This window comes from Diadema antillarum, unplaced genomic scaffold (genome assembly GCF_040938485.1).
Source record: "Diadema antillarum isolate AM-2024a unplaced genomic scaffold, OU_Dant_1.0 scf00000028, whole genome shotgun sequence".
NCBI lineage: Eukaryota > Metazoa > Echinodermata > Echinoidea > Diadematoida > Diadematidae > Diadema > Diadema antillarum.
The window spans coordinates 3,023,155-3,037,349 of record NW_027270917.1 but is presented as its reverse complement, the minus strand read 5'-3'; the positions used below and the strand labels follow the sequence as shown (position 1 = coordinate 3,037,349).

Genomic DNA, 14,195 nt, shown 5'->3' with positions numbered 1-14,195 from the left:
AAAGTCTGTATGTTAGGGTACATAACTAGTTGCAATATACTTTCGGGAAAAACTGAGTGAAGAGAAAATTCAATCTGTATAGGAACCATACTAGTATATCCATTGATATTCATATACTTTTGAATGCAAGAAAATTGGATGGAAATTATATTAGTTTGATTTATCACATAATGCTGTGGAAAATCACAAGTGACAGAGACAATGATGATATAGTATGACAATTATGGCTAAATTTGATTATGTTGATCATTTCATTTTCTCACAGATTTTACCATTATCATTATTATTATCATTATAAATCGTCTTGATAATATAATGATTGTCATTGACACATGCACACATGGACACACCCAGAGAATTGTTATACAGAATATTTCTGTATCTTTCACTCTTCTGAAGTTTACACACAAGAAGAGTGTGGTGATAAACAAATCACATTAATTTTAGAGGCATATAGGCCTACTGTAGGCCTATACAAATTACTAAGTAGTAATTTTGTGGTACCAAATATATCAAAATTATTGATATACACATCTATATCAGACCTGCATAAATTATCCCATGTGAAAGGATATTACCTGATATCACGATTATACTGTGTACACTGTACAAACCAACATCATTTTCTCGATAGAACATGTGGTAAGAAAATACACCTCATCCCTTTCTTATTATCATCGTTATGATGAATGTCAATGTTTTCAATCACATCTTTGGGCATTTATTGTTTACTACTTCGTAGTTTGTGTGATATTATAGGCCTGCGCCTACCAGTATTCTGTTGACCGAAAGATTGGTCTGTATCAGTCGTCGGGGATATGTTCCGCGGAGACTGCATCTGGCTTCACAGAATCCCCTATACAACGGATGAGAGCTGATAAAGTCAAAAGATAAAAGACTCCTTCGGACGTAGACGAATTTTCTGTCTACCTATATCAACATGGTTTTTACCTACTACATGTAGTTTGACGGCCCACCTGAAGAATCGCACAGATAAAAATTACAAAGCCTTGAATCAGAACCTGTACATCCAGCGAGCCGTCGTGCATCGCATGTGTGTGTTTGTGTGTGTGTGGACCGCAGAACTACTGTATGAGCTATGGTATGTGCATAATACACGTGTAGCATGTGGACGATCGATCCCGACTATCATTGGACTGTGTGTGTGTGTACGAGCTAAAAATGGCGCCCTATTCGAAGTGTTCAACCAACGACAGAGCGTTTGACAGACGATGTTAACGGCGACGGGGCCTCTCCCAGAGCTTGAAAACATGGATAGGAAAGCAGAACCTGCTACTCTACCTACGCTGGAACCAATATTTACAAAATTGGGTAAATATCTCAAAATCTGACCCTCATCTATCTAGATCTATGCTCTGGCCTCTAATGAGTCTACACCCATCCTAGCCCCGGATACCGCGCCGCTATGATGCAACACGCTGCGCTGCACGTTGGGGCTGGTCGCAGTTACACCCATCCATACAACTGGGACACAGTAACGTTAGTGAGTGACAGGTAGGGTTGGACCTACTACTCATCGACCGCCTAATGTTTATTTGCTTGATAAGAATATTTAACTCTGAAATTCACGTTAAAAACTTGACCTACGTGATTGAGAAAATCCAGCTCTATCAAATGCCGTTGTTCCCTTTTCGATTCGAAGTTTCAGTGCAAAAATATCGCCGACGAAGACCGCTGTTTTTGCATTGACAATGCACGCAAACCGAGTTGTATTGAATACCGTGTTGTACGAAGCTTTTTAGAACTTAAATAGAAGCCTTTTAGAAACTTCCATAGACATTACATTGTGCTGTCATTACGATTCGGTGAAAATATTTATTCGAAATTTTGTCCTTGATTAAAACCATTAATGAACAGTGAATTATTGCGTTTTCCCACACCATCCTCATCTACATTCGAAGCCAATCCATTTTTTATGTGCTTTGCACGCAGAGAAGTGCGTACTACAAATGTAAGTGTTCAGTGCGCGAATTATACGCGGTCGGTTTAAAAGAAGGTGGTCGATATGTAGTAGGGCTACCATACATGTAGGGTTGGACCTACTACTCATCGACCGCCTAATGTTTATTTGCTTGATAAGAATATTTAACACTGAAATTCACGTAAAAAACTTGACCTACGTGATTGAGAAAATCCAGCTCTATCAAATGCCGTTGTTCCCTTTTCGATTCGAAGTTTCAGTGCAAAAATATCGCCGACGAACTTGCATGGCCTCGTTTCAGCTCCCCGCGGTAAAGCCCGTTATTTGATAGGATCGACCGCTGTTTTTGCATTGACAATGCACGCAAACCGAGTTGTGCACCGTGTTGTACGAAGCTTTGTAGAAGCCTTTTAGAAACTTCCATCTTAGACATTACATTGTGCTGTCATTACGATTCGGTGAAAATATTCATTCGAAATTTTGTCCTTGATTAAAACCATTAATGAACAGTGAATTTTCGCGTTTTCTCACACCATCCTCATCAACATTCAAAGCCAATCCATTTTTATGTGCTTTGCATGCAGTAAAGTGCGTACTAAGTGTTCAGTGCGCGAATTATACGCGGTCGGTTTAAAAGAAGGTGGTCGATATGTAGTAGGGCTACCCTACAATAATCTAACGTTAGATCCTATCTCGTGGTCGTATGTGGTGTGTCGTGAGCTGGTCGTGAGCCCGACCGACGCGACGGCCGACCAGACCCCGTGCAAAGCACAGTGACACCTTGACCGACAAGTATGTCTAATTCCGCGAAAAACTTCTCATTTATAATAATGACATTTGCTGGGTCAGTTTTTTGCTTCTTAGACAGACACCATTGATGCACATGGCCGGCGGAACCGGCGTGGGGGCCGTCCATGGGGGTTCGGGCCCCCACATTTTTTGTGCACCATACAAAGGAATACATAACTTGTAACTGTTAAGGTGTCATCACTTTGGGCCCCCACACTTTTTTTAACCCGGAATTACCGGAACTACGGAAGTACGGAAGTGTAAAGTCGCACTAGAAACTTCTATAAGATAGAAATCTATAGATAGAGATCTTGAAGTGTGAGCGCGGTAAGTTTATGGTTTTCCACTGAGGACCTTTTTTTTTTTTTTTTTGGCTTGTCAGCTGAAGAAACCAAGAAATGGAAGGGGAGAAATGAGCTGAGAACCTTTTTTTTTTAATACCCCCGCCAAACGAAGTTTGAAGGGGGTATATAGGAATCAGCGGACGGTCGGGCAGTCGGTCGGGCGGTCGGTCGGGCGGTCGGGCGGTCGGTCCGTTGCAAATCTTGCGTCGCGAACTACTTCCTCAGTTTTCAACCGATTCCCATAAAACTTGGCACAGATGTGTGCCTTGGGTTGTAGATGTGCAAGACGTATTTTTTGACAGTACCCAAAAGTATGTTGCCATGGTAACGGCATATTATGGCAAAAATGGGTACAAATCTTGCGTCGCAAACTCCTCCCACAGTTTTTGATCAATTTTTATGAAATTAGGTACAGATGTTCATCTGAATATATTAATGTGCAAGACACAGATTTCCGCAGTGGCAAAAAGTGCGTTGCTATGGTAACGGCATGTTGGTAAAATATAGGGCAAAATGCTTCATGGCAAAACTGCTTCATCAGTGTTCTTCCAATTCTCATGGAATTCATATTGAATGTTTGTCTTAGGATATAGGTCAGCATGACACATTTCTTGACAGTGACAAAAAGTATGTTGCCATGGTAACAGCTCACATATGAGCCAAAATGATGGAAAATTTTGTGTTGCAAACTACTTCCTCAGTTTTTGCCCAATTTCCATGAAACTTGGTACAGATGTGTGCCTTTGGTTGTAGATGTGCAAGACGCATTTTTTGACAGTACCCGAAAGTACGTTGCCATGGTAACGGCATATTAATGGCAGAAGATCAAGGAAAGATCTTGCGGATTTAACTACTTCCTCAGTTTTTTGACCAAAGCTTATGAAATGTGGCACACACCTTGATCTTGGTGGGAAGATGTGGAAGACATATTTTTCGGACGTGTCGGAAGCTGCGTTGCCATGGTAACGGCATATAAATGGCAGAAGATCAAGGAAAGATCTTGCGGATTGAACTACTTCCTCTGTATTCGACTGAAGCTCATGAAATGTGGCACACACATTGGTCTTGGTGGGAAGATGTGCAAGACATATTTTTTGGACGTGTCGGAAGCTGCGTTGCCATGGTAACGGCATATTAATGGCGGAAGATCAAGGAAAGATCTTGTGGATTGAACTACTTCCTCAGTTTTTGACAAAAGCTTATGAAATGTGGCACACACAATAGTCTTGGTGGGAAGATGTGCAAGACATTTTTCGGACGTGTCGGAAGCTGCGTTGCCATGGTAACGGCATTTAAATGGCAGAAGATCAAGGAAAGATCATTCCTTGGGTAAGACTGTCGTCACAGGGGCAGGGGTATTAATCACCTTCAGTGATATTTCTAGTTTTTGCTTGTTATCTCATGAAACCCGTAAGTGGGCCCCCACACTTTTGAAAACGCTCCGCCGGCCCTGATACATACGCTATTGCGACGGTTTCGACCGTTCTGGTTAAAACGCAACTTCGACCCAGTTTCCCACCCCCCCGCATAAAAATATATGATTTACAGGATTAATCAGTAAACATTTTGACTCACCTCTTCCACTGTTTCCTCCTGTTTTCTGGTTGTTTCCTCCACTTCTTTGCAGCGCTCCCCAATTCATCGCCGCCTTCGTTTGAAAAATGACCGCACGAATGTCTATGGCAAGCCAAATGCTCCATACAATCATTGTCTATATTGGTACACTTGCGTTTATTGACTATACCAAGTACCAGTCAGTTGTCGAGCGCTAGATTTAACTTCGTAATATTGTGAACGAGCATTTGGCTTGCCATCTGATGTTCGTGTGGTCATTTTTCAAACGAAGGCGGCGATGAATTGGGGAGCGCTGCAAAGAAGTGGAGGAAACAGCTAGAAAACGGGAGGAAACAGTGGAAGAGGTGAGTCAAAATGTTTACTGATTAATCCCTATTCCTGTATATATTTTTTCCAGATTGGTTTAAAAACCGAGCTGGAAAAAATAATAATAACCATTTTTATGCGGGGGAACTGGGTCAAAGTTGCATTTTAACCAGAATGGTTGAAACCGTCGCAATAGCGTATGTATCAATGGTGCATGGTGTCTGTCTAAGAAGCGAAAAACTGACCCAGCAAATGTCATTATTATAAATGAGATGTTTTCGCGGAATTAGACATACTTGTCGGTCAAAGTGACACCCTGACAGGGCTGTGCTGTGCAAATCGAGTCGTTACAATTTTCATAGTTGTCGATGCGATGTCGAGTGGCAAAGGTCGAACCAGTGTACATTCTCTTGATTAAGGGAGAATTGAGTAGGATGAGAAAGTTTATCTTCCTGTTCAATGTCACGAGACAGGATCGGATCGGCATTGTGGCATTTCCATTCACCGCCATTCATTTTCGTCATAGCCGACTAGCCGGGGACTTCTTTCAACCTCCATGTAGACTTTGCACATATAGTGCCAGTGGATGGAGGTGCCTCCTTCCATCTGTCTTTTCTTTCATCTTCATTTTCTATCTATCCTCTCCAATGTATATTTGTTTCTTCCTTCATCATTATATTAATAAGCATCTTATATGTCCTACATATCAAAACATTTCAAACAATATAATTGTTTTTCCTCTCTAGTCTGCACAGTAATCTTTTCTTTTTTTGACTTTTCAACCATCTCTCTTTGTATCTTCTTTTCTGTTTCCGTATTGGCGTATATCTTCATTTTTTCCTTTCCTCTTGGAGAGCGCAGATGTCTGCCAAGCAGCTCATTTCCACCACCCCACCCATAGGGCCCTACATGCATGCTGATAGCTGATATTAATAGCCCAGTTTTCCTTGTCATCAGCGCCTTGGACAGAGCCTTCGCTTAAAGTGCGCATTTATGCAAACCTCAAACATGCGCAGATTGAATTCCCAAGTTCATTGACCTCACCTGCCGAAAAATAGAAAATCCTTTGAAAGTTTGTAAAAATTCTCAGATCACTGCCTAAATTTAATCATTGATGTTCCTTCTGTCATTAACAACTTTTTGCATCAGTTTCATTTATTTAAATCCATTCATGATTTTTTTAGCTATTATTTTGTAAACAGACAAACAAACAAACCAACCAATGCTGAGAAAAACACAACCTCCTTAGAGCAGGTAATAAATGTATATGAAATATATTTAAAATTGTTTAGATTCAAATCATTTATCACAGAAGTGTCAAGGGCCCAGTTGCATAAAAGTTGAGAACAAATGTTAGTAAGAAAATCAAACATAAGTCTCTGAATACTCTAGTCTGATTGGCTGACACCTGACTTACTTTTGATTTCTCTCTTGCAATGCATGTTTGATGGCATCTTTTTATGCAACAGCTCCCAGGGTTATGTACAAAGTGTATGTGAGTATTTTTTTTTTTTATGCCTCCGCCACGAAGTGGTGCCGGAGGCATTATGTTTTCGGGTTGTCCGTCCGTCGGTATGTACGTCTGTACGTCCGTCCGTCAGTCCGTCAGTCCGTCCGTCCGTCCGTCCGCTTTCGTTTACGCGATAACTTGAGTAATATTTACTGGAATTTTACCAAACTTGGTCCAAGTATGAAGTATGATGGGGCAATTATTTGATTAGATTTTAGGTGAAATCAGCTAAAGGTCAAAGGTCAAAGTTCAAGGTCAAATCATGAAATTGTATCCGTTTACGCGATAACTCAAGACTGGTTGGAGCAAATTTCACTAAACTTTGTTGGAGGATGATGTATGATGGGACAATTACTTGATTAGTTTTTCAGTGAAATTGGACAAAGGTCAAAGATCAAGGTCAAATCCTAAAATTTATCTGTTTACGTGATAACTCAAAACTGGATGAAGCAGCTTTCACCAAACTTGGTCCAAGGATGATACATGATGGGACAATTAGTTGAGTAGATTTTAGTGACATTGGCAAGAGGTCAAAGGTCAAAAGGTCAAGGTCAAATACTACAAATGTTGCAATTTCCCCCATATCTATGCAATGCCCAAAGGTATTTTCTTGAAACTTAGTGTGGACATGTACTACTGCGTAAAGATTCTCCAGAGAGAGTTTCATGTCATAAGGTCAAAAGTCAAAAGGTCAAAGGTTAGGTGAAAATGTTGCAATATCACTTTTCTCGCAAATGGTTCAATGTATCTTCGTGGAACTTGGTACATACGCATGTACTGACTGGCAGGGATTATCTGGGAATTTAGGGGTCGTGGGTCAATAGTCAGGGGTCAAAGGTCAAGGTCAACTTCTCAAAATTTTACTATTTCCCTCATATACTATGCAATGCTTGCATTATTAGTTTCAAAACTTAATGTATGCATTACCTAATGGAGATTCTCTGGGAAATTTCCAGTCAGAAGGTCAAAGGTCAAAGGTTAAGGGTCAAAGGCCAGGTTTCAATGCTTCCCCCTCCCCCCCCCCCCCAAAAAAAAAAAAAAATCTATTTTGTACCGTCATTACACTCTTTCTTCATACCGTGGAAATTACTCAATGCATAAACTTATAAAAAGGTCTGTCAGAATTCAAGTAAAAATTCTCAATTTCCCAAATATGTGTACCTGCAATCTTAGAAAATTATAGCAAACCCAGTTCAAGACATTTCTGACAAACCTGTCATCTCAATATTTTGCCAGTTATGTGAAACTGTCATGGATCACACATTGTGAAGACATTGTACTCTACGCCTATTGGGAGAATCATGCATTATGGCGGAGGCATCAGTCGCCATAGTGACATTTCTAGTTTTTTGTCTCACAATGCACAAGGTGTACTCTGATTCATACACACTAGGTTTATCTGTACATCATGCATTCAATCAGTCAAACAAATGTTATATATTTTGTAAAATGTCTATCCATGTTGTATCATTCACAACCTTGCTCATCTAATGGTGCCCATCCACAACACTTTGTAAATACAATGTAGTGATATGAGCTTGATAGCCTGGTGTACAAAGTGGTAACACTTCTTTTCTTCCATTTTATTCATCTCAATACCAGGCCATGAAGTGGAAGAAATACGCGCCAGAGCTCTGACGAATCTTTTGAGCAAACTGGAACACCGGCTGGTGGACGAGTCCGACCTCGTCCAAGAGCGCCACCTCCTGATTCGGCTACTCGAGTGGTTTAACTTCAAAGATTGTCCCCTGAAGCAAGAAACGCTCTCCCTAATCTTGCGACTGGCTGCTGTAAGTCGCACTGTAAAGTCTACAGCTTTCAGGAGCTTAATAATTCTTTATATTGTTGTACATAAACTACAGGAGCCTATGAAATACTGTAAACGTTGATATTTTTGCGCGATTATTTATTTATTTTGCACTTAGCCGCATAAAATGAATTTTGCATGATTTCAATTTCATGGAATCAAGACATTGAATAGTGTTACTTACACTGTATGCAAAAATATTTGTGTGCTTTAATTTCATGCTAGTTTCACTTTGCAAACATTTTCACATTACTTTAAATATTATTGTACATAAACAACAGGTGCCTACAAAAGATGTTCATGTGGTGTCCCTAATTTGCCTGTGGAAATTTCACCACACAGGGCTCTGTGACTTCTGGTGGCTTCTACACTGTATTTTGAATTGTTTGTGCTGCACAGAAGCCAAATTAAACTCTTGCCACAAAGTTTTGAAAGTAAACTCAAAAGTAAAAACTTATGTACACCAGTGTAAACATACCCTGTTCTATTTGTTACATTACTATAGGAGTAAAAGAAAAATCTCAAGAGCTTTTTAACTCTTAGCAATTTTTGAAAGTGTTAATGCTTGTTAAATGATACAATGTGTTATACACTTAGATTTGGTAATGAGGCTATACTGTAGTGTATGCACTATATTTCTCTGCCTTTTCATACCAAGGTATAACAAAGCCGAGTATAACATTTCACAGATACTCAGCATCAATTTCATTATTACAATAATTTTATTGTCTTCTGTAATCATTCATTTAGTAACCATTATGTGTTCTGGAAACATGGATGCTCCCCTTAGCATCCTTTCCCCATCAGCCTCTTGGACACAAGTTATTTAGAAACCTCTGTAGATGTCAAATGCCAGTGTTCAGATGAACACATAATTTTTTTCCCTCTCCTTTCTTACTGTAAGATGTTGTTCTAACTTCGTGAAAACAACAAGAACCCTTGGCATTGTGGTGTAGTTCACATCTCTGTGGTATTAAATATTGTATGCCCATGAAGCAACATATATTGTAGTCATGCACTCTACAGCTAACATGTACAGTTGTAGCTCAGTACATGCATGATCATGTCCAATGTATTTTTGAGAGCTGCTCCTTGGCATTTGCTGCTTGACATGTGCTGTACATGTGGCCAGCTGCTAAAGTATTCTTAAATCCTGAGTCAAATTTGAGTGTGGGAACTTTCCCCGAAATTCATCTTCTTCGTCACCATATCGATACCAGAAACAAAGATGATAATAATAACAAGCCATATTTGATCAATCAAGGTGATGTGGCGGTTTTTTGGTTCAGATTTAGAGGGCTTGGGGGTTGTTAATATAACTGATCACATGTAACAGTAAAAGCAGTATATTTCTCAGTTTTTATTTTCTCAAATTTTGTGTCAGCTGATAGTTTCAAAACTAACAGCTTGCCAAAATAGTGTCTCACATTACACATTTCTATAATGGGAAAACGGTTGACACCCTGTATCTTATTTCTGTCATTTTACTTCTCGGTCGCAAATGAACCCACTTGTGAAATTGCCTTTACAAGTCCTAATTAGTAATATATTATAGATGAAAATAAATTGTACACTTGTATGTGGAACAAATGTGTGTACAGTTATGCATAGGCTTGTTAAGCAGAGATTTATTGATTACCTTGGAATGGAGGAATGAAGATGGAAATAAATTGTACACTTGTGAGTGGAACAAATGTACATTGTATGTACAGTTATGGATAGGCTTCTTAATGCTTTCTGTAGAGATTTATTGATGAACTTGGCCTAGCTACGTATATATTCCAAAGGTCCTGTCATTTATGTATGCATTTAAAAGGTACAAAGTGCAAAGATCATTTAATTACAGGAGTTCACAACTTTTGCAGTCAGTCTCAGGTACTACTACTTTGCACATGTTCATTAAGAACAAGAAATGACTCAAGATACTGTGTTATTCTGTAGAATGCATACAACGTGACCCATGCATTGCGTAACTTGCACTGTCCCATTACGCTGTATGGTTGCAATATCAAGTGACAACTAGTACTAATACTTTTTTTTCTTGGAGAGTTGATCTCCTTTCAAGCATTGATTTGACAAAACAATTTGTTTGAGAAGTCACACTTTCTCCTGAACGATTTTTTTTTTCTTTTTGCAATAATTATGATGATGAGAAGACCACAAAGCATGAAATTTGTAACTCGCAAAAATGCTTGATCTACTGCCATTTGTATAAATATATATGTCCGCAAAATTATCAGCGTGTTTGTTGATTATCATCTGTTGCACTATGTGTTTGAATTATCTGTAATGTAGTGAAATAATTGACCCTTGTTGTATTTAGTACCTAAATTATTCACACATTCTTAAATTGCAAAAAAACAACAACAACAACAGACTATGCTTAGAAGTACTCTGATATCAAAATTTGACTTGTATTATACATCATGTTAGTTCAGACTGGTTCTGACCCAATATCCACAAGGATGTTCTATTTAATGTATTGTACAAGTAGTCAGTGCCAAAGAGGCACACTTCTCACATTTCACTTATCAACTTGTACACACGTAGGTTGACCTCACAGAGGTAAGTGAGAGGTACTTGTTTGTTCAAAACTCTTCACTTCAACTCCAATTCCATTTATTGTCTCGCCCACCGGAGGTGAAGGCGAGACTAAGGGATCCAAATGGCGTCCGTCCATCGTCCGTCCGTCGTCCGTCACAAATGTTAAAGTTTACCTGCAAGACTCTCTTATGATGCATAACTTGGCAACTGTTACAGCAATGGCAGCCACACTTGGGTGATAGAAGCACTAGGGGTATCTTCATGTTATGGTGTTGTCAGAAGTCATGTGATGAGGTCAAAGGTCATTTGAGGTCATATATTAAAGGGTATGTGCAAGACCCTCTTTTCTATGTTAAAGTTTACCTGCAAGACTCTCTTTTGACAAATAACTTCACATAAGTTGCTTGGATTACAACCTAACTTGGGTCATAGATGCACTGGGGGTACCTTCATGTTATGGTGCCGTTGGAGGTCACAGGATAAGGTCAAAGGTCATTTGAGGTCATACGTTAAAGTTTACTTGCAAGACTCTCTTATCACTCGTAACTCGACACATGTTGCTACAATTAGCAATCAAACTTGGGTGATGGATGCACTTGGGGTACCTTCATGTTATGGTGCCGTAAGAGGTCACATGATAAGGTCAAAGGTTATTTGAGGTCATATGTTAAAGTTTACTTGCAAGACTCTCTTATCACACATAACTCAGCACATGTTGCTACAATGGCAATCAAACTTGGGTGATGGTAGATGTCTCTTGGGAAGTTGAAGGTAACCACAAGGTCAAAGGTTACAGACAGGGGTCAACGAACTTTTAGGGCCCAATGTTAAGTTTTTAGGGTGCATTTCGTTTATGGCTCATAACTTTTGATCCCTTTGTCCGTTTGTGACCAAACTTGGATGGAACATGTCCCTTGGGGAGGTGAAGGTCGTCACAAGGTCAAAGGTCACAGACAGGGGTCAACAAACTTTTAGGGCCCAATGTTAAGTTTTTATGGCGCGTTTCGATTATGGCTCATTACTTTTGATCCCCTTTGTCCGTTTGTGACCAAACTTGGATGGTAAATGTCCCTTAGGGTATTGAAGGTCACCACAAGGTCATAAGCAGGTCAATTAACTTCTGTGAGTTATACAAAATATTAATTCCTTGTACGCGAATGGGCGAGACACAATTTGGCGATTGCCTTGTTAGATATTATGTAGGATATGACAATTTGCAATTACATACATGTAGGCCAGGTGCTCTGCACAATCCTGCATGTATCATTGAGACCCCAATTTTTTCTCCCCATCCACATTCAGCATGCGTCTGCGGTAGAGCACCTCGTGAAGATCGGTGCAGTAGAGTTCGTCTCCCAGCTGCGGTACGACGTTGGGGATGGCCTGCACCCTCTCATCGATGACATCTTGGAGAGGCTGCTGAGTCTGCCAGCTGACATGCCCAGTGTTTCCTCTCAACATTGCTTGTATGAGATGCAGGGCGCAAATCACGGTCAGGGTGGGTCAAACTGGATTTTGTAGAAGAGTCGCGAAAATTCTGCCATCTCATTGGTCGAGAATTGTGTATTGATTTTTATTGGCCACACGTTGCCTCACTGACAAAAGTCGCTGAGTTATGAACATGTTATCGCACACTTGTAGCAAGAGTTCACACACTAAGCAAGCGTTCATGCACTCGGTAAGAGATGCCTATTGGCTAGCTTACCATGCATCCAGTAAATTTACTGAGCATCTATTAGTGACTGGATGCATGGATGCATGGTTTTCTTCTATGGCAAGCCAAAAAGAAATGCAACCAGTAAATTTGCCATTGGGTTGCATAGTCAGAAAATGGATTTCTGGCAGGAAAAAAAAAAAATGTCCTCCATTCTATAAAACAAATGATGCACATGTCCTTTTGTGCATGTGGTAACTATGGAATTTAGTCTAAACCCACTTGGCTTTGGATACTTGGATTAAGCATTCTACAGTTACAGATCGTACATTATGCTCATAACTCGATCCTACTGACACATTCAGACCTGTGCATCAATATATCTCCTCCCCATTCCCCCACCTTCCCCTGTAAACAATTTGTTTGACTAATGTTGGACCATAAACCCATTGCATGGTACGGTAATAATGGTGAGGACTGATGTCAAAGGCACAGAGTGACAGAGGGCTTATCTTATTGGAGATGAGAAGTCGATACTCATAGCCATAAACATGATACATCTGCATGCTTCCTTTCACAGATGCATAGTCTGTCGCCAGATTTCCTGTATAATGACGCAACAATACATTAAAAGTGATATACATTGGTACATGTAGGTAATGACCGGAATTTGAGGGTTATGAAGACAGGATGCTCCGCAGCTCAGTTGTGAAGAACAACGCCTGTAAAATGTTGCTGTTAGTGGGCCATATGAATGCAGTTATTAAAAGTCTATCGTTTAAAATCTTAACCCTTGCAAGCCCAGTAGCACTTCCAGGAGCACCATTACCTAAAGATGAAGTCCACTCAAAGAAATTAGTGTGAATAGAAGTGGAAAAATGAGAGTATCAGGACTGTGAGATGTGAGCAAATTCTGAGCAAAACTTGTAAATTGCTTTAGTTCCTGTCTGAGTGTATAGATTTCAAATGTATTGTCTGTGGGAGTGTATCAGTCCATTCACTTCCCTGTCTTTTTATCACTGACTTACGAAGTTTTTAATTTACACCTGTATCGCTTTGCCATTATAGAAAGGAAGAATGACCCCTCCTGGCATGCCTCTCTGTCACCTGAGACAGGCAGGGGTTATTTCCCCCTGAATGTGACCCTGTCAGCTGATGGTAGCAGGAGCCCATCGCGACGCCCGTTGCTGCAAGACAAGTCATCATCGGGTAAGTTGATAGGTAGAGACCTTTAACAGCACATAAAATTAGCATTTTTTGTTTTATTTTGTTGTGTATGTTTGTTGTTTTTTTTGGGGGGTGGGGGCTGAGATGTATGAGATGTAGGGTGGTGTAGGCAATGACATCTGATCTACTGTACAAGCTGAAATTTTAGCGTACAAATATTTTCACGAATTGCTACGTGGAGGACATTTTTGCGTGTTGCTAGTTTCGCGGTTGCGAGGGTCTAACTGAACTTAGCTATTCGTGCGTTGTTATTTTTGCATGTTGTTATTTTCGCGGTTCAAAGGCAATTCGCGAAAATAAAACCACCATGAAAATTTCAGCTTGTACAGTATGCGGCGGAATAGTATGGCAACAGATTGGCCGTTTTCACATGAGCAGAGAAACTTAAAGGAAACCCAAACCCGAAGAGAAATGTGGATTGAGTGAAAGCAGCAACATTAGTAGAACACATCAGTGAAAGTTTGAGGAAAATTGGACAATTGAGGCAAAAGTTATGA

At 40.0% G+C, this 14,195-nt stretch overlaps 1 protein-coding gene across 1 annotated transcript in view; it reads left to right on the top strand.

Moving 5' to 3' along the window:
- The first annotated feature begins 1,200 nt into the window (after positions 1–1,200).
- Positions 1,201–14,195, top strand: part of LOC139735490 (rotatin-like) — a 94,891-nt gene continuing 81,896 nt past the window's right edge. The window contains exons 1-4 of the mRNA XM_071646249.1: positions 1,201–1,332; positions 8,069–8,256; positions 12,120–12,315; positions 13,540–13,680. Of these exons, the coding sequence (XP_071502350.1) occupies positions 1,233–1,332; positions 8,069–8,256; positions 12,120–12,315; positions 13,540–13,680 (625 nt within the window). The 5' untranslated portion in view covers positions 1,201–1,232. The remainder of the gene's footprint in view (positions 1,333–8,068; positions 8,257–12,119; positions 12,316–13,539; positions 13,681–14,195) is intronic.